This window comes from Eucyclogobius newberryi, unplaced genomic scaffold (genome assembly GCF_026437365.1).
Source record: "Eucyclogobius newberryi isolate DKJ021-1_F unplaced genomic scaffold, fEucNew1.0.hap1 SCAF_8, whole genome shotgun sequence".
Taxonomy (NCBI): Eukaryota; Metazoa; Chordata; class Actinopteri; order Gobiiformes; family Gobiidae; genus Eucyclogobius; species Eucyclogobius newberryi.
Genome location: NW_027316500.1, coordinates 9,683,030 through 9,703,330, shown reverse-complemented (window position 1 = coordinate 9,703,330; position 20,301 = coordinate 9,683,030). Strand labels below are relative to the sequence as shown.

General features: G+C 39.0%; 1 protein-coding gene across 2 annotated transcripts in view; it reads left to right on the top strand.

Annotated features, from left to right (window-relative positions):
- disc1 (DISC1 scaffold protein) overlaps positions 1-20,301 on the top strand; it is a 96,900-nt gene that overhangs the window by 60,820 nt on the left and 15,779 nt on the right. The window contains exons 11-12 of one of the 2 annotated variants that reach the window (XM_072436989.1): positions 10,988-11,237; positions 19,166-19,210. In XM_072436989.1, coding sequence (XP_072293090.1) covers positions 10,988-11,237; positions 19,166-19,210 — 295 coding nt within the window. Of the gene's footprint in view, positions 1-10,987; positions 11,238-16,092; positions 16,134-19,165; positions 19,211-20,301 lie in introns of those variants that run through there. The other variant, XM_072436990.1, reaches the window with a different exon arrangement.

The following is a 20,301-nucleotide window of genomic DNA, read 5'->3' as shown; positions in this document are numbered from 1 at the left end:
CTCTACCTCCTGAGGAGACTCAGGTCTTTTGGAGTGACAGGGCCACTCCTGAAGACCTTCTACGACTCTGTGGTGGCATCAGCCCTCCTGTATGGTGTGGCCTGCTGGAGCAGCAGCATCACAGAGAGGGAGAGGAAGAAGCTGGACAGAGTCATCAAGAAGTCCAGCTCCGTCCTGGGCTGTGCTCTGGACTCGGTGCAGGAGGTGGGGGACAGGAGGGTCCTGGCTAAACTCACATCTATGCTGGACCATGAGTCTCATCCTCTGCAGGACACTCTGTCCGCTCTGGAGAGCAGCTTCAGTGAGAGACTGATCCACCCTCGATGTGTGAAGGAAAGGTTTCACAGGTCTTTCCTTCCTGCTGCTGTCAGACTTTATAACAAACACTGTTAGTCCTGAACACTCGCAATACTGACCTAACCTAATACTGATGTGCAATTCTGTCATATGTGCAATTGCTGTTGGAATTCATGTGCAATTACTGTGAAATCCATGTGCCGTCATGACACATATTCATGTGCAATTACTGTCGTGATCACATGCAATGGTATTTATTTATGTATTTATTTATTTTTATCTTTATTATTTTTCCCCTCCATTCCTTGTTGGGTAATGGGAGGTTTTGTCTATGGGAGTTTTTGTTTATAAGAGATCTTCTACTGAGAGTGTTTTTCAAACTTCCTATAAGTGTTCTGTTCTTTTCTTCTGTATCTACCTCTGTATCTTCCTGCGTTGCATCAATGAAATTTCCCCATGTGGGACAATAAAGGAATATCTTATCTTATCTTATCTTAAAAATAACAAAAACAGATGGGTTTGAAATTGCTTTCCCCCCCTCTGTACTTTCAATATAAAACCTAACATTTCCCGCCGCCTACCCTCTGTCAATATCTCCCGTTTAATGTCGCTCATATGCCGTTTGAATGTAATTTATTGCGACACTGGCTCGGACATCTCTAAACACTCTCCCACTCGATCACATTATAGGACACCTTCTTAGCTGTTATTGCAGTAATCAGACATTGTAAGCTCATTTTCCTCCCTCGCATCAGGTCAGGTATATCATTGATTTCCTCCATAACCGGCAGTAAATCACACATCCACCTTTAGCTTCTGCACGTGCTCCCATTTGGCTCAGTGACACAGATTTGGCCGGGTTTGAGTCACAGCGAGCTTGGACACATAGAATCAGAAACAGAAAAGGTTTATTGCTTTGCGAATGAACAAAATTCACAAACATTGGAAGTTGCTTTGGTGATTCGGTGCAACATAAATCAATGAACAGTAATAAAGCAACATATGTTAAATCAAAAAGGGCATGCATTAAAGAAAAAATATTTAAATCTACTATAGGATAAACATAAACACAAGCTTACTATGTACACAAATTTACAGTTACATTTAGAGTATATATACCCCCCATAGAGTCGTCTTAAATATACGTTTGATGCATTGTCAGTGGGATAAGTCTACCGTAATTTCCGCACTATAAGGCGCACTTAAAAGCCTTTAATTTTCTCAAAAATCAACAGTGTGCCTTATAATCCAGTGCGCCTTATAAATGGATTAATTCTAGTTGTGCTTACTGACCTTGAAGCGATTTTGTGTGGTACACGTTTTGTTTGGCTTAATGCGCCGTTTAGTCGGTGCACCTTATTTATGAAAAATTATCAAAAATAGACCATTGACAGCGCGCTTTATAATCTGGTGCGCCTTATAGTGTGGAAATTACGGTACTCTAATGTACAGTGCAGGGCTGTTTTGATGGACCGCAGGGTTGACGACAGGTTGGAGTGGGGGAAGGGAGAAAAAGGAAGGGAGGGCAAAAGAGCGCAAGAGAGATTTGGTGCCATGGAGACCGTTGGTGATGGGGAAAAAAACCCCCACAAACAATTATCTCCTTCTTGCTAAAGATGAGAACAGGATGCTCGAGATGCACAGATGCTCTTACATGTCACCAGAACCAAATATCATGGATATTTGCGGCGGCACAGTTGGCAAATGCATTATTCACGGTGCAAGTGTCAGTGACAAATCCCTTTACATATTTTAACACAATCGTACATTATTATATTTGGAATTGCATGTTGTGTTGTGTTGCCATAGAAATAATCAAAATATGTGTTGAATAGATTACAGCTGGAAAATTCTCTTTTGTCTTGGCAACAGGTTGAAATTGTGTTGGCACCAAACTCAAAAGGAAGAATTACACCATCACAAACTCACGCAATGTAAAGCTAAATGGCAAATTACTCAGTCACAACTTTGGAAATGTAATTGACATTCATTAAAAAATATACCGTATATATAATTAAGAAAAAGTCACATTCAGAATTTGAAAATGGACGGATTTGACTCCATGTGCTTGAATTTAATTTGATGTATTTTGTTGCTTTTTTTTGTTTGTCCTCTCTTGCTGCTGAAAAAGGATCCCGTTACTTAGCGTTCACATTTAATAGTATTTCTTTTCAACCAAAAACTGACAAACCCCAGCATTTTCTTGTTGAGAACAAAAAATAAAATAATAATCGTTCATAATTTCCAGGGGAACATGTCATAAGCCATGTCTATTTGCAAGACTGTGCAATCTTTCATGCACTTAGCAGCAGTCGTCATTTCGAAAATTGGAACGCAAATTTGAAGAAATAATTAGCCAAGCTTAACCAAGAAAGATGTCACGTAGATCCATGTGTCACTGCTGAACACTGAAATAAAATACTAGAGTTACGATTGTTGTGGGAATAAATCAATTGTACAATTATTCTATAATTAATAATTAATTAATTATTAGAACAATGACCAAAAAAATGTGAAATCATTTGTTTCCTTTCGTTCACATTTTCTAACAGAGCGCCATTTTAATGTGACATAAACTGTTAATAATTTGGAATAGGTTGAAATAAATTGACATATTTTTGCATCTAAAATAGTTCCAAAAACACAATAATTTTTATTTCTTACGTCTGACTTTGACCTCAATAACCACACGTGTCCACTTACCAATAGCTCTTTCTTTTTGAGCGCACTAGCGTCTTCAAGCAGATGTAAATATTTAAATTTAGCATGTAAAGGAGAGCGTACGTGTGTCTTCTATTCACTGTGAAATGTCCCCGTGCAGACAGAGATCCACCCACTCCACAGACAGTCCAGTTAATCTCCTCCGTCACACCTCGGCTGCAGGCGCCTCGTTGCATTGTACCATGTCATTAGCACCTTCTCTCCCAGCGGGTGTCAGATGAGACGTAGGTGAAACAAGCCCATTTCCTCTCCGGTTCTGTCCAGACGTGTGAATCCTGTTTAAGACTGTGGACATACAACAAAGAATAAAGCATCGGTTTATTTGCCTATTTCCAGAATCTCGTTTGTTTAAATTTGGCAGCTTAAAGTAGTATATTTAAAACATTGTCCAGATGACTATACCTACCTATGTTTTCTACGATGGGTAATCCTTGGACAAACGAGGTATTTTTAAGGTTCTTGAGGTAACTTAAAGTATGTCTTTGATGGCAGACATGTAATAAAAGGCCTTTATTGCAACATGGCCAATCATTTTTGAGATCGACATTATTCTAAAACAATTCAGGAAAGGTCCAATTTTGTCCTGTTCGTGTACGTTTACTATTTAGTTTGCGTAGCGATACTTTTTGATGATAATCCTGATGATCTGAAATGTGCCTATAAATGTCTAAATTGAAGTAAAAGTAAAAGGCAAATGTGAAAAGACAGTCAAATTACCCACAAAAGTGCAGCAATAGTGTTTGAAAGATGCTTCGTTTTGAAATGGTTTTTATTCCAAATGATAGGCAAACTGATATTACAATAATTAAATTCAATATACGGTAATATTGTTTATATTTCAGTTATCTTTCATATTTATACCTCTCTTTGCCTTTGCTATTCTTAATTAAAAACAGTGCAACACGAGCTTAATGCCTATTATTGCAATTTTGTCCTGTTCGTGTACGTTTACTATTTAGTTTGCGTATCGATACTTTTTAACGATAATGGGCTCACGTATTAAAAACTAAACATTCAAATGGCATAGAGAGACTGCCTTCGCCTTTGAGTGTTCTACAACCTTTAACGGTTCCACAGTCGTGCCATCAAACCAGATGTGTGTCGTTTGAACCCGTTAGTGCAGCGAGGACCGGGCTGGAGTCGAGCGAAAAGGCTGAAATTTCGAACGCTTGTATTAACTTCTGGGAGGTCGAGCCGCTCTCCTCTTCCTGCGGATAATCATTTGTGCGCGTGTGGATCCTGGCCCTGAGCAGAAAGAGCAGCGCTGTCAGTCACGGCTCCTGGTGAGAGGAGGAGGAGGCGGCGGGGTGGCCGAGGAGGCGGGGGGCCAGAGCAGGAGTGTGCCTGTCGGTCTGTGGGTTTTATTACTGAACTGCGAAAGGAGCAGGTGATTCAAAGACTGCCAACTGACTCGGTGTCCAGTAGGGCTGTGCAGGCCTTGAGTTGCGTTTGTGGTCAAATGGTCATTGGTTGATTATTTTATTGCTATTATATGGATTTATTTGGTCCAGAGTACAAAGTGGAAGGCACAGAGTGAGTTAGCTACATGAGTTTATTCTGCTATTCTTTGATTTTTCTTTCACAAATGTGCTGTCTTCAAGTATTTTCTGTCTAAATATATATACTTTTCATTCATTTCTTGAGCTTGTGGATTGCTTTGCCAGCGCGACAAACCATATAGTCGATTAATTGAAGGATCCCCGCTTGTCTGCCTCCGTGGAGATGTTATTGCTTTACCTGAAATGTTCCATGGTATGGCATTAAACTTGTCCGTCTTACCAGTGTTTTCATTGCTCAAAAATAGCTTGAAAAACATGCATTCTTCAGCCTCTCCACAGATCTAACCTGTAACTTGATGAGTGATGCCTGGTGGCATCACTCACTTGTCTATGGATAAATGTAATGCCAGACAGTGGAACATTCTAGGCAAAGCAATAATATCTTCAAGGAGGCAAGTATCAGAAATTCTAAATTTCAATTAACCTTTAATGACCTTGAATATGTAACTTTCTATGCAAATGTCAGCTCACTGGTGACAGATGGTTTGCTTTGGCGAGCGAAAGTGAAAACATGTTTTTAATTTAGCCTACTTCAGTAAAGACTGGTCCAACTAGACTAAATTATTCCTGGCATTGACTGAAATCACTCTGGAGTGATCCACAACTGTTACGGACCAAATATACTATATTATATATATATATATATATATATATATATATATATATATATATATATATATATATATATTATATATAAAACATTTTTGTGACTCATTTGTCAAATTTGAAATGTTTGAAAGAAGGTTCCAGTACCCCTGGTAACAGTACCAGGTACCCACCCCTGGTACCCAACCCCGTGCATTTTTTTTTCAATTTTTCTTTTCTGTTCTTAAATCTGCAATGTTAATCGCAACCAAATCAAAATAACTCTTTTACATCTACTGCCCTTTTAATCTCCTCTAAGATTTTAGCTCCTAAATACATGGAATTCCTGTATTCGTTTTGGAGTTAATATTTCAGTCTTTTCTCGAACTTTATGGCTCCTGGACGTGTTTTAAATTGTGTACTGACTCTAAATCGAATTGCATTGCAGTGCTTTTGTCAGAAAGCAATTGCAATTGGATATCTTTGTCCAGTCTGAGGCTTGTAGTACAAATCCCCGGAGTCGCCCAACTCCACTGCTTACTCATTTCTAATGAATTATGTCTGTCATGAAGGGATGCTTTTGTGATGGATGAGTACGCTTTGGACATTTTTGAGCAACATTGTAAACCGTAAAATCCCTACGGTGAATGATTTATGTTGTGACTTAAAAAAAAAGAAAAAAAAGAAAGAAGAATAAAAAAGAAAAACATCAAAAGCTACGGCTCACTGGGTGCGCAATTTGAAGGAGAAAAAGGGAAAAAATGAAAAGCAGCGGAGTTGAGCACCAAAATTGGCAAGGGCACGGGGGACTGGGAATGGCAATTTTGTGCATTGTCTGTGTTCCAAACTGAGGTTAGCGAGCAGCAGAGAGCGCACATCGGCGGCGTATGGCCTTTTCACTCAGGAGATGGGGCGAGAACAAGTGGCTTTCCATTTTCCACTGGACTCATCATTGGCAATAGAAAAGACAGCGGTGATATTAAACAATATGGCTTGGCTTTGTTTACGTTTTAGTGAGCAATTTTTCAATGGAAGTACGCAGCAGGGACGCCCGCGGTGACAATATGCCATACATAAACTGACGAGCACATTTGCGCTTTGAGCTCAGAGCGATTGTGTTTTCTCATTACATGTGTGAATTAGTGTTAGTGACAGAAAGTGTCCACCGGGAAACACCTAGAATTTGAAGCCGCTCCGATGCAAAAGTACTTGTCATAAAAGCTTTATTTAATTGGAACTGCTAACATTACCGTTCTATGCAGGAGATATATTGAACATGTGATAATATTCTAATTGAAGATTTGGGTGAACATTTTTTACCTTAATATTGAAAACTAATTAGGATGGTGTTCAATATTAATTTCAAAACATACAGTAGTTACATTTATTCTTTCCAAGTCTGAACTCTGCTCCAAATCATTACTTTTACTGACAGTGGATTGGCACAAGCTGCTCATTAACGAATCTCGATCTTGATTAAAATTCGATAAAATTCACATTAGGGCCGGAAGATACAGCAATCAATTGGAAATCTCTGGTCGGATGTTTGCAGTCATCACATTGCAACCACTTCAGTTATATATAAGTAACATAATTTCTTACAAAACAAAAATATCTTGCAAAAAGACCTGCTAACCCTTTACTTTAGACCTCTACCAACTCTTTCTGAAATGTATGTTTTCCTTGTAATGTTTAAGAGTTCAAATATCCGTCTTTTCTCAAATGTCAATACAGGAAATGGAAATGAATCCTACTGCTTAACACAGAAAGTGCTAAATCGTTCACCCATACTGCACAAAGGACAAAGATTAAATAATGGAATATTGCGTCTAATTGGAAAAATATACCTCGACAACGACATTTACAGGCACCTTTAAGCACATTTCTGGTGGACTGCTATAATATAGTTGGTTTATCATCATTGAGATAATAAAGGAAAAATACTGAGATCATATTTAATGTCAATATTTCCCACGCCAACTTACTGGTGCCATCTGTAGCTTTAAAAAGATGCAATGCAGTACATGCTGATGAGAGAATCAATGAAATTGGTTGGTAATATTTCCCTGGATTGCGCAGGAGTAGAAAATAATTTGTGCTTTAAAGGTCACTGCTGGAGGTAGAGGAGAAAAACATGAATATTGTAAAGGTCATTGGTTTGAATATGAGTTTGTGGGATTAAGAGCCGACTTAAATGAGCTGTATTTTCATTCACTCCTGTATCGTCTCTGCAACTGTCCATTTTTAACCAGCCATATCTAAAACCAATTAAAACCAATGCCGTGTTTTATTACATTTAATACATGTTTAATCTACTTAACATTTAACCATGTTTTAATCCAAAACATACCTAGACGGTGATCAATATTGAATACAATAATAATTTTATGTTTTTATTTTGGAGTGTCTTGATAATTATAATATATTTGATCAGAAATGAGCTAAAATGTGCCTATAAATGTCTTAATTGAAGTAAAAGTAAAAGGCAAATGTGAAAAGACAGTAAAATTACCCACAAAAGTGCAGAAATAGTGTTTGAACGATGCTTCGTTTTGAAATAGCTTTTATTCTAAATGATAGGCTAACTGATATTACAATCATCAAATTCAATATAATATTGTTTGTATTTCAGTTATTTTTTATATTTTGTCTCTCTATACCTCTCTTTACCATTGCTATTCTTAATTAAAAACAGTGCAACACGTGCTTAATGCCTATTATTGCAAATTACGACACAATGTTTGCCCAAGGTTGCAATGAGACGCCAGATAATCCTGTTTTATTGTAACTCAATGAGGACGTAAACAAAATGATCGTCCTGTCCTCCATTTGAACTCGTCCCTGACCTCACTGAAACACAGAACAGGATCTCTGTGTCCTCTCTGTAACACTAATAACACATCTTTCACAAAACAAATGGCTCACATTACTATATTTGAATGGCGTGTGCATCTTCTTTTTATTGCAACATCAAGCATTTAGATCAGCGGATACTCTAGATGTCCTCTCTGTTTTGGAACAACAACGACGGGTCTCACACAATATTGCAACTTTTTTGTAATATTGTCTTCCTGTAGGTTTAAATGAGAATAATAAATATAAACTCAAACAGTTTTCACCACGTTTCTGTAGGAGCGGTACGGGGCGGTCCAGTGGTGTTTCCAAATTATTATTAAGTTATCCGTACAGCGCAATTTGAGGGGTCCGAATGGGGCCGTGGCGTGAGAGGTTCAAGTTTCCAGAGGGGCCCCGGAATGCTTTAGTGTGAGATGATTGGCCAAGAAAAAATAATAATACCGTAATTACTCACAAAATCCTTACTTGATATTGTGATAAACCGCTGTATTTCCAGTGATGATAACTTTATTTGTTTTGTTTGCTGACAAGCTAGCGCGTGTTAGCATCAGCTGCTTCCTGTTTATTGTTGCACGACACTTGCATCAAAACCCAAAATATTATAATTACTGTGCAAATTGCATCTAGCTCTATCTACACAATGTGTTACATAAAGAGACATTAAAACGCAGCGTAGCGGTAACCTTACCAGCACGATTATTGTGAATTCACAAAATCATGTTAGGCTCCCGCTGATCTGTTTTGCAGTCCGCACCACTGGTAAACGGGCCAATCCCATGGCCTTTAGGGACTGGAACCAATCACAGAGCAGCACTGTGGTTTGGGCGGAAGTCAAAACAACCAATCCAAAACAAACATGGCAGCGTTTTTCAAGATCGTGCACACTTTGTACATGTGAGGATGAGAAAGAGGACTGTGGTTTCCTGCACACTGGATTTAATACAATTTAGATTGTTCTGCTTCTTTCGCTGTTGTGACACTTCAACCAATCAGCGTGAAGTATTTTTTTTACCATCCCAACGGCTTTTGGAAAGAGCCTTCCCAGATTGATTCATGTGAAGAACTCAATTCCGACTGAGACACAGATCAGTCTGTTGTGAGCCAGCGTAGAGGTGCAGAGAAGTGAAATAAAGGCTGGAAAAGCTAACGATGAACTGGAAGTTGTGTATTGTTCAGCCACGTCTCACAGCACCATGAACTTAGAATTACTAAACACATTTTGTTTTATTGCAGAGATTGTCCAAATAAAGAAAAAGTATAATTCAGGTACAATGGATTAGATTTTAGTCCAAATGTGGCTGTAGCCTAATGCTTATGTCCACTGTTATTTACCTTCAATTCAACTGCAGTATTGAGACTCAAAATAAACCATGGCTGCGTTCATACTCCTGGTTTGAGCTCATTTTTAGTCCTGATGAAGACTTGGTTTGATCCGGTGCTTGTCCAGGTTCAGTCCCAATTTAGTCCCAGTTTTGAGGGGGGTGTGTGCGCAAGTTATTTGGTGAAATTGGAAAAGTGACGGCTGTGCAGCTGCTTCACACTCGGCGGCTTTATTAAACACGTGTTATTGCTTTGTTCGGCTGAAAGAGGAGTGCATTTTGTGACTAGTGTACAGTCTAGTCTGTAGCCAAGTCTCAGACAGTAGCTCTTGACCTTTGCCCCGTGTTTTCCCAGTTTGCCGTCGCCATGGAAACACAGTCGGTTTGGCCGCGGGATACGCTTTGCACTTACGCCCATTTTCTGCTTGGATCTCTGCCAAAATGGATATGACTAATGATGAAATGGATGTTCAGAAAAGGACGGTCCAAGGAATAAAAAGTGTGTTTTTCAGAATATGGAACAATGAACTTGAACCAGGGATCTTCTAGTTCAGGGGGAAATGCTCTTCTGGTAAGGGAAAAGACTATATAAAAGCTGTTTCTTTAGATTTTTTTTCTTATTGTCACTGAAGATGCCAGATGGGAAAAAAACAGAACAAATGTTGGACAATATATGTGCGACATAAAAAATATTGACTAGAACTACTCACTAATTAACTGACCTTGCAGATCTTGTGTGGCAGAATATGGTTTCATTGGCTAATTTCACACAGAATCCTAAATTAGTGCTGGAACAAGATTTGGGTTCATTCCAACAGTGAGAAAATGTAATCAAGTAAAAAATCCAATTATTAGATCTTTGCTTAATTATAATTTTTTTGGGGAGGGACATATTTCATTAGCGCCATAGAAACCGATGCCAAGAGGAAAATAGTGAGATTTCCTCCTTTATTTTGTGATCATAATTATGATCACATTCTTTTATGTATTCGTGTTTTTCTTTCAAACAATCAAATTATTCTTATTTTGTTGCCCTTGCGGCCTTTGTTTTCTGGCATTGTCACTCCAAATGTTGCTTTAATCTTTACACGTGATGACGCTTCTTTTTATAAGCAAAAAGAAAACGTGTGTGTCATAAATGTAAAACAAATAAGATGTCAATATTGGTGGTGTTACTTTTGTTACAATGTTTTTGTTTTTACTTTTTATAAGAGCTTTTCTATTACAAGTGTTTTTTTTTTTTTACGTTTTCTATAAGTTATCTGTTCTTTTACTTCTGTACTGTGTGTTACAACACTGGAATTTTCCCCACTGTGGGACAAATAAAGGTTTATCTTATCTTATCCTATGTCAGAAGTGTAGTATAGGTCATGTTATGCCTTCATGTGATATCATTACCTTGAGGAGAAGTTTGTCAATGTTGTTTCTTTGGTTTGAAGTTTTTTTTTGCCAATGGCTTTTATTAAATAAGAAAGTGTTGAGTGAAATGGGAGTGAGAGCAGGGAGGACAATCAGCAAAAAGTTTCGGCGGCACAGAGCCTGGCATATGTCCTGCTGCTCAGACCACTTAAGACCACTCGACCACCAGGCAGCGTGGAAAACTTCAACTGGACTCTAACCTACTGTGTTTACTGTGTTGTGCTGTTGCAGTGATGGCTGTCCTGGTCTGGAGAGGATTTGGGAGGCCGACCTCGAGGCGTGTCTCCTGTTTTTACGCGGCCTTCAGCTTCGAACGACGAGCATCAGTGGACCCGAAAACCCCCTCCCTTCCGACCTTTCAACTCCAAACTCGCCCGGCACCAAAGAGGACGAGGAAGAGGAGGAGGACTGCGCTATGCTTACCGCCTTAGGGGGGCGCTGGTGTCCCGAAGCCAACCTGCAAAACTCAGAGTTCACCAAGGTAACCGCAGCGTTGTCTAGAACTGTATCAAGTTAAGACTGTTCTGTGAATGTAGTTCTACCTTAGGTCCAGTTTAGTTCACACAACACATCAAAATTCAGACTGAACTAGGACTATAGAACCATGATTCAAAGGGCCAGTACCTGACTTTTATTTCCCAAGGAGAGACATTTTTATCTTCGGTGTTGTTGGATGAAACCATGTGGAAACCACTGCCTGTGACTAACCCGGACAGTAGTTTCTCTGTCATGCTGTCATGGTTCTAAGAAGAAAGGCAGTGGTGGAAAGTAAAAACACTGTACTTTAGATATCTGTACTTGACACATACTTCACTATATTTGAGAACAGGTATCTGTGCTCTCTACTCCACCAAATGTTTTTTTCACTTGCTAAAACGTCTCAGCGATTTATCATCTTGCACATTTAAGTATATGTCTTGCTTTTTTGGGGGTGATCAAGTCTTGGCTTTGAACAAAAATAAAACTCCTGGATTCAGTGGCTCACACAAAATCAGCACATTTCTATGTTAAGATGACCACAATTGACTCCTAAATGGGCAAGGCAAGTTTATTTGTAGAGAACAATTTGTACACAAGGCAATTCAAAGTGCTTCACAAAACAGGAAAAAAATTCATAAAAAGAAAAAGAAAAAAAAAGACATGACAAATCACAAAACCTTCAATTCTATTCATTCAATTGAACAATTTTTCTGACATGAATCATACATTTTGTCCGTGCTTAGTGATCAAATAATATTGGACCACACTAGCAGACACTCCAGACACTCTTTCCTATATTTATTTGACATTGCCAATGTGACAGGCGTCTCCGAGACGAGCACATCACCTTTAGATTGAATCTTTCCCATGTTCAACCGTCCCTAGACGTCAGCGCGCTATCTGCCTAATAACTCACTACATCTGTGAAACACTTTTACCTTTTCACTAAATCCTTAAAGAAAGTTCATTCCTACAGTTCAAAATCAAGTACAAGGCCTTGAACAGAACTAGAACAGCAGGACTAAAATATACCATATACTTTTAGACCTGATTTTGATCTTCTGTGCTCTGGTGTAGAGGACATGTTTGACTTCTGGTTTAATCAAGGTATCGCTAACAAGAAAACTCTGCATTATTGATCCGACGGCCCGACATGCCTCCGCTCCGCACGGCGGTTAATGTGTGTAACCTACATCCAGAACAAGGAAAGATGCTCCACTGAGGTTGCACTGTGCTAAGCTGCTACATGGACGGGAGCTTGTTATGTTCGCTCATGCATTTAAAAGGTCAAATGAGAACAGGCGTTTCTATCTGACCTCAAATCTACTCAGCTTAATGTATTTTGAATAAGTTGTGCTTATAAAAGTCGACTGGAAGATGCATAAGTGATTACTGTGGAAATATGAGGCGCTGTAGAGGGAGACATTGTAATCAAGTGAAAGCATTGGTAAGTAAGTGTGCATTTTTCCAGAAGTAAAAGTACAGTTTTTGAATCAAATTTGTATAATAATGGTGCACATTGCGTATTGCTTAAAGTACATGAGATAGTTTGGACAACAAATTTCACTACAAGGTTTGACCTGAAACGAAGCTGACTGGTAAACGAAGATAGAGAAGTTTCAGGTCATAACTCTTCTCTGAGAGCGGGACTAAGAGGCTGGGAGTTTTCACAAATCTGCAATGTTTTGATATTAGATTAGCATCTTTTTTACGCGACATCGAGCTACGAGTGCATTCAATCCACATTCAGCCTGCGCTCTGCTGAAAACGCTCAAAGAGGTAGTTTAGCTGGGAACTGGAGGCCGTTCAGGGCTAATACATCCTGGCCAAACCGTTTTTTCTTACCGAGGGATGAGAACACAGCCCCGAGCCGTGCTGCGATTGGCTATCAGCAGCTGAACTGCAATCTCAAAACTTTTAGGCCTTATATACTCTTCTTAAGAAACTGGCACCTATTATTACTTACTTTTACTTCAGAGTGCGGCAGGAATGAACAATAAAAGCTCATTGTCTAAACGTTAGGCAATACTACTTCTGCAGTGTAGTGCGGTGCATCAGCAGAGAGCACAGCGCCCTTTGGTGGACAAATGCGTGCACTGCAGCTTTTTACACCGAAAACAGTTTCTCATCACACCTCACCTCAACGTTTACGTCAAAATGCAGATCCAATTAAGCATGAATAGTTCCTTTTCCCTACCACAGCCTAAAGAGCGCTGTATTTAGTTCAGGATATTATACAATTCTAGTATCTCCGATCAGTACATCAGAAAAAATGGAAGAAAATGACTTCCAGATGGCAGTGGTCTTCAAAACCTTTTCTCTTTCGCTGCAGCGACAACAGAAGAGGAAATCTGTTGAAAAAAAGGATTAATTAATGTTGTGCAGCTCAGCAGATGGTAATTTGCCTTAGCAATCTGATTCACATACTGGGGTCTCTAGTAAGGGGGGGGGGGGGGGGGGGGGGATTATTATTCAAAAACACCTACGTTGAAATGGGTTTAATATAGTAGTTTTCTTCCGCTTGAATCCACAATGTTTCCTCTTGGACAGAGATTCTGCATCCTTCTTCTTCCACTGTTGCATCTGTAATATATATCCGGTGTTACATTCTCGGGTCAAATGCGAGCAGTTTTCTTTTACATCCGACCTCCAATGATGCTAACCTCTTTCTCCACTCGACTGAAAACGACATTCTCTGCTAAAACACTCGGCTGGGGTTAGAACACACAAGTCTGTAGCAGCAGTGGAGCGCTATCAGTGCGTTCGCTTGGAGGTGTTTCTAAATGAGGAGAGAAATGTGGGTGTAAGGGCGGGGCGCGGCGGCTCGGAAGACTCCTCTGCCGTCTTTGTTTCATTGTACACAGTTAAACGCGCTCAGTGAGGATGCGTTTGGGTGTCGTGCGCATTCGATTGTACAGTCCGCCGCACAGGGAGACGTAGCCCGCTGCCTTTAGGGTTAAGAGATTAGAGTAGACATAGTTAAACTCCAGGTTAGGAATATTTCCATTTTGAAACTCGCACCACATTGAAACTGGGACTAAACCTGGACCTAAACTGTACTAGATGAGGACCAAACCAACTCTATATCAGGGACTAAACCCCAAAAGGACCAAACCAGGACACGTGTTAATGCAGCTTTAATATAATTCTGGTGGATTTTGGCTTGGTTCTGTCATTTTTGTTTGTTTTAGTCTTGTTTTAGTTCTGGTTTAGTCCTAATTTGGTCCCTGTTTTACTAATGGGCACTCAGTTCTTCTTGGTATTTCTAGTGGAGCAATTGTTTGTTTTAAAATGTTTTTTCTGAGCAGCTTTTTGGGAACGTTTCATCTTATAAAATATGTTAAAAAGTGGATTGGATCAGTTTAATCTAGTCTACAGTATGCCAGACAAAACTTGTCATCAGGCCAAGTTACAGGTCAGGAATTGTATTTATAAAGTGTGCGTACGAGCAAAAATATTGTGTTATGACTTTCCACATGAAGTTAAAACTTAATTCAAGTTTCATCTTTGTTTAGACCACTTTGACCCTAGTTGAGTCGTGTTTTATAGTTCTTGTTTAGTCCTTTATTGGTTTCCTGCTATTTTTGATGTGATTTTTGTATGTAGTTTCAATTAACTGTACATTTTACAATGTTATATTTTAGCGTAGCCCTGAATTTACAACACTTTGTCAGTATGTGTCAATGGGGATTCAGTTTTTTAGGCCTAATTCATCATTGGTCCTGTTCAGTCCATGGAAATCCTTCTGTCGTCCCCAAACGACTCCATCGTACCGACACGGCACAGTCGACGAAGCGAATTTAGCGAGACTGCCTGTGTCTTGCGTGCTCTGTTCATTCATTCATATTGTGTGTAAATGTGTGTGAAAATGTTCAGAGGGCCCATGCGCCGGTCCGTCCCACAGAGAGCTCAGGCCCGCGCCTCAAGGCTCGCTCTCACTTCAGCCTCCGCCCACGCACTCTTCAGTCTCCAGGCTCCGGTCTGAGGAACAAAGCCAACACCGCCACAAGTGGAGAAACAATGCGCTGGAATGGAATTTTGTCTCATTGTTACTATCAACAGTTTGTATTGTCATAGCTCAATTTCATTTGTAGTTGCTCTAAAATGACACATCAAATACGGCTCAGATTTCATAATAGGGACGCAACGGTTCTGTCTTAACATGTTTCTATTATTACGATTAGGAAATTAATGAACCTAATGTAGTGTAACGCATCTTGGGTTCTAGATGTTTTGTTAATGGCAACTTTGTGCCGTTTGACCAAAAACTGCCTCATAGTTTATAATGACCCTTTTTAGATTTAAAAAGCATCATTTTCTGGAACAAAATCTGTTTTAATCTTAATTTTTATCGACATGACTTCCACAAAACTGTATATCTAATCTTTAACCTTCATTTATATTGAACTACTATCATGTACAGTACATTTATTCCATCTTCTTCTCTTTAGCTTTTAAAAGTAATCTTGAAACTCATTTTAACACTTGTTTTAGTAACAAACAAAACATACATTGCAATATAATTGTCTTTCTTTAATTTAACTGATGTTATGCGTCTAGTTGGACTGTTGCTTGTAAAACATATTCCCTGATGTCTCTATGTGTCTAGATTTTTTATTGTTCATTGGTTTAGCGTCTGCCTCAATACACAACGCACAAACATCTCCTTAATTACCTATTGTAGCGACGTATCCTCTTTCCAACTGCTGTTTGTTTTCTCTAATATATAATGTGTCTTTTTTTTTTATTGTCGATTGTTTTATATTTGTTCCCAGTTGTACCTCACCTTTGCATGAAACTCTAACAGCATGCTTAAATCTATATTCTGTTTCCCTTTGTGTCTTCTCTTCCCAAAGCCTGGCTCCTCCTAACAATCCTCCACCAACCAAAAGGTGAGAACGCCCACAATCTGTCTCCTGTGACGGAAGCGCACAAAGAAAGAATGTAGAGGGAAAATGCCGTAGATAAACCTTAGCTTACTAAAATACCCAGCCTTGTGCATTGACTAATATACTGTAGTTGTGGGTTATGTCCCTGTTTAGTCCTGATTTTAGGTCTGACCCAAGCCCTGGTTCAGCCCTGGTTCAGTCCTAATGTTTCTCCTTGTTAGTTTTAACTCTAATTCTGATTGTTCATGTTTAGCTCTGTTTTTTGACAAAGTAGACTACTGATAGATGATAGTGTATAACCAAAACTGCATGTGCTAGAAGCTAGTCATATTGTGGAGTTGTTTGCATACATTTGTGTCGATTTTGCAATTTATCGAGACCATTTGTTTTAATTTCTAATAGAAATAGAGCAATAAAGATAAAGAGGTGGCATCATTTAAAGTATTACCCATTACTGCATCCAAGAAACTGCATTTATTTATTTTAACTCCAAACTACAACGTTACTTTTTATTTTCATTTTGTCTGCCTTTGCATGGATTTGTAGTTATTGATATGGATATTGGCAAAAATCAGTTATCAGCCACAACAGGTTGACAATTATCAGATATTTGTGTCTGCTGGATTAAAAAAAATCCATAGTTTTAACCTTTAGACCTCGCTCTCGAGCAGTTGTAGTCCTTGGTTAGTGTTGTATTTAAGATTTCATCCTTTCATCCTAATCCTGCTTGAAATAATATTATAGTACTGTAGTAATAGTATTTTAATGAGTTTTCTGAACACTATATTGTCTATGGTACACAAGAAGAACTCAAAAGGTGAAATCATTGCTTAGATACAGAGAGGCCATCTGCTTCTTGTGATGTTCGCTGCCTTTCAAATCAATGCTTTTTCCCCACGTACAATCTTGTAATGTTCCATCTTTTGAAGGTCTATTTGCGTCCTGTTCCACTGGTAACCTATATAACATAAGAACTATATGTAAATGTGCTGTTACACCGAGCACTTAATGTATCTGCCTCTTCATTATTCTTCTTATGTGCTTGATGTGGCTCTACACGTTTGTGAATATCCAAGGACTCACATCTCAAGAGTCTTTTAATTAAAGAAGAGTGCAGTTGTTTCTGTCTCAAAGCAATGTTTTTTATCAGTAAGATGCCGGAAAATGTTTTACAATATGGGCAGCGATAGATAATATGTTGATGCTCTCAAATGCAATTATGCACTTGAGTCATTTTGAGTAGCAGTAAGGTTCTTCTTGTGGTGCCCCAGAAAAGCAAACCCATTATATATCACATTATAGTGCACCACAAGACTCACTGGCCACTGAGGTTTGTCTTTTTAAATTATAGTTATTGCAATGTAGCGAAAAGGTGAAAAGCCATCCAGTTTTAAATTATATCAAAACTAAAAAAAATGTTTATTTAAAAGGTTCTTTTATTCGGACCAGAGTTGAACCTGACAGTGTCGACTCGCAGTGTCACGAGCTGTTGTCTTGTCAGCTGATTTACACAGGTTTTGGCTCTGTCTTCCTGCTGATGACAGATGCATTTGCAGTACAATTTATCAGGGCTTATCCCAGGTACGGAAGAGAGCCCCCCCCCGCCCCGTCCCATGGGCACGTTTCCAGAGTCCAATCAGCGACTCTGAAGAAGATTAGGAGTGAGCATTCAAAATCTGTCAAGTATGAAAAAAGGTCTGATAAATGATCCTTTTAAAGAAATTATAAAAGACCAAATGAACTCGAGACAACTCTGTACGGCTCTGGACTAGTGCAGTCAGTCTTCAGGTCTTGACTCTGCTTTTTATCTGCACGTGGAGGAAACAGGAACTAGGGCTATTGTGATCTCATCCTCCTGACAATAATGCTATTTAGATACAATCTCCATATCGTGATTCTAAAAATGTCTTGCGAATGCCACTGTCTGCTCAAACATAGACAGCACAGGTCAACCTCCCCCATACTGAGTGAGTGACAGGCGGATTTAAGTGGGAAAAGGGGAACTTTCTGAAGAAGCAGATGACTCTAGTTTCCTCTTCAATATCGCATGAATCATGATTGAAATTAGAATTGGGACGTGGCTTCAAACATTTTTTGTTATTAATGTCCTGTTGGAGGGCCTTTGTGGATTGAGCCGTAAGGAGGTGGTGATGTCACTACAAGGTCGCCACCCACAGTCACATCTCGTAGATTCACCAACAAAACGTCAACTTTAAAACACCAGCTGCATCTTGTTTTATCCGTTTATTATGTTGTATGTGTTGCAAAATAACTTACACAATTTCCCCAGCTGTAAAATGTTGCTGTATTATTTTGTGTAACTCTACTCTACAAAGCTTATGTTGCCGAGGTTATACTTTTGTGTCCTCATAGGGAAATGTGGCTATTCTTTGTGATTTGAATGCATTTTTCCTGCTGTGTGAAGCACTTGAATACACTGAATTGTGTATGAAATGTGCTCTACAAATAAACTTGCCTTGCCTATGCAGTGTAGACATAAATTGACTGGTTAGACATCCAGAACTTCTTTTGACGGAGGTAAACTAACATGAATATTAACTATACTATTCCACCAAAACAATGAATTAGGAAACCATGAACGTCTGTCATGTGTACTGTTTTACTCATGTCAACGCGTTACAATTGACCCAATAAAAGCCACAAAAACAAACTGTTGTTTTCTTTTCGGAATTGCTCCTGTGGCAACTCTTTGACAGGTTTGACTGTTTTCATTTAAAACAATTACCAAATTCCAATTAGAAGTCGATTCAAAAACAGCCCTCAGCCATAAACAATTGGTCCTTCCACCTGTTATTCCTTATGAAGAATGTTTTGGATTCTAACTCCACGCTGCCGCACAGATGAGACAGTTAATCACGTTTTTTTGTCAGTTTTGGTGCCGAATAATTATCCCCTGGTCTCATTACGGAGGAGACGCCGCGCACGTACAGTACACACGCCACATAATTGCATTCTCAATAATTCATGAGGAAGGTGCAGGACTTAACTGATGTTTTATTTGCTTCTTCTTTTGTTGCAGAAACTGGAGGTGTTTTTGTTTTGCGTGGAGGACAATGCCCCAGAGGTGAGCCCATGTAATAGCGCGCTTTGACTGTCTTTTATCAGAGTAATTAACTGTCATTGTGGCGGTGCAGGACACAAAGGGATCAATTAGCTGACATGAACTTAAACGTGGCCCCTGACACGTGGTCGACTGTTGGATCAATACCAATTTGCATAAGTTACTGCTGTCTCTGCACTGTGGACGGTGCGTTTGACTTAAGTTTTGCTGAGCTGGTGTTTTTGGGGAACTTGCACCTGCGTTTTTTATACACATCACTTATGCCCATTTAAGTTACACAGCTGTAATTTGCTTTTATTTTGGCTTTATCTTATCTAAAAGAAGCAATGGCCTACACAAATAGAAAAGAGCAATCGCTGAGTCTGATTTTGTTTAAGAATTGGGGCAACAAAAACAGCAAAATATTAATCTTGTTGCTGAAAGTCCAGCCAATCATAACACCTGAATGATTAAATAGTATCACAACACTTTATCACTTTAAAGGTGCATTTTGTAGCTTTTCTGGTGGAGGGAATTAAATGAAAGATGTTATTTTATTGGGAAAAACCTGTGAGTGGGATCGCCTCTCCACATATTTGACCTGTAACTTGGTAAAAATTGGAAACTCTAAATTAGCCGTATGGACAGGTGTTGGAAAATTTGCATATTCTGCTATAACACTTAAAACATTGCATCTGGTTCGTCCAATGCTATGTCCATATTAAATAAATGAAATAAAGAAAGAAATAGAACACTTAGTTACATTGACATTCACCATGAACCAGGCCAAAACATCAGCCTCTGCAAACCTAAAAGAATCTAAATGTGAATATGAGACTCACATTTGGAGACTGCATGTTTGCTGTGGCGACCCCAGAAGTGAAACTTCAAAGCGAAAGAGGGTTTTTGATGAAAGGCTTTGTCCGTGTAACAAGGTTAAACAGCTACATCTCCCTCTCATAAATATATTCAGTATCACTTTTCAAACCTTCATGTCTACTTGAAATATTTAATATCCGTGCCAGATAGATTCAAAAGATTACAACTAAAGCCGTTCACTTCACCTTGACTGCAAAATAGATGTTTGCCTCAATGAAATTCGTTTTCAACATGAA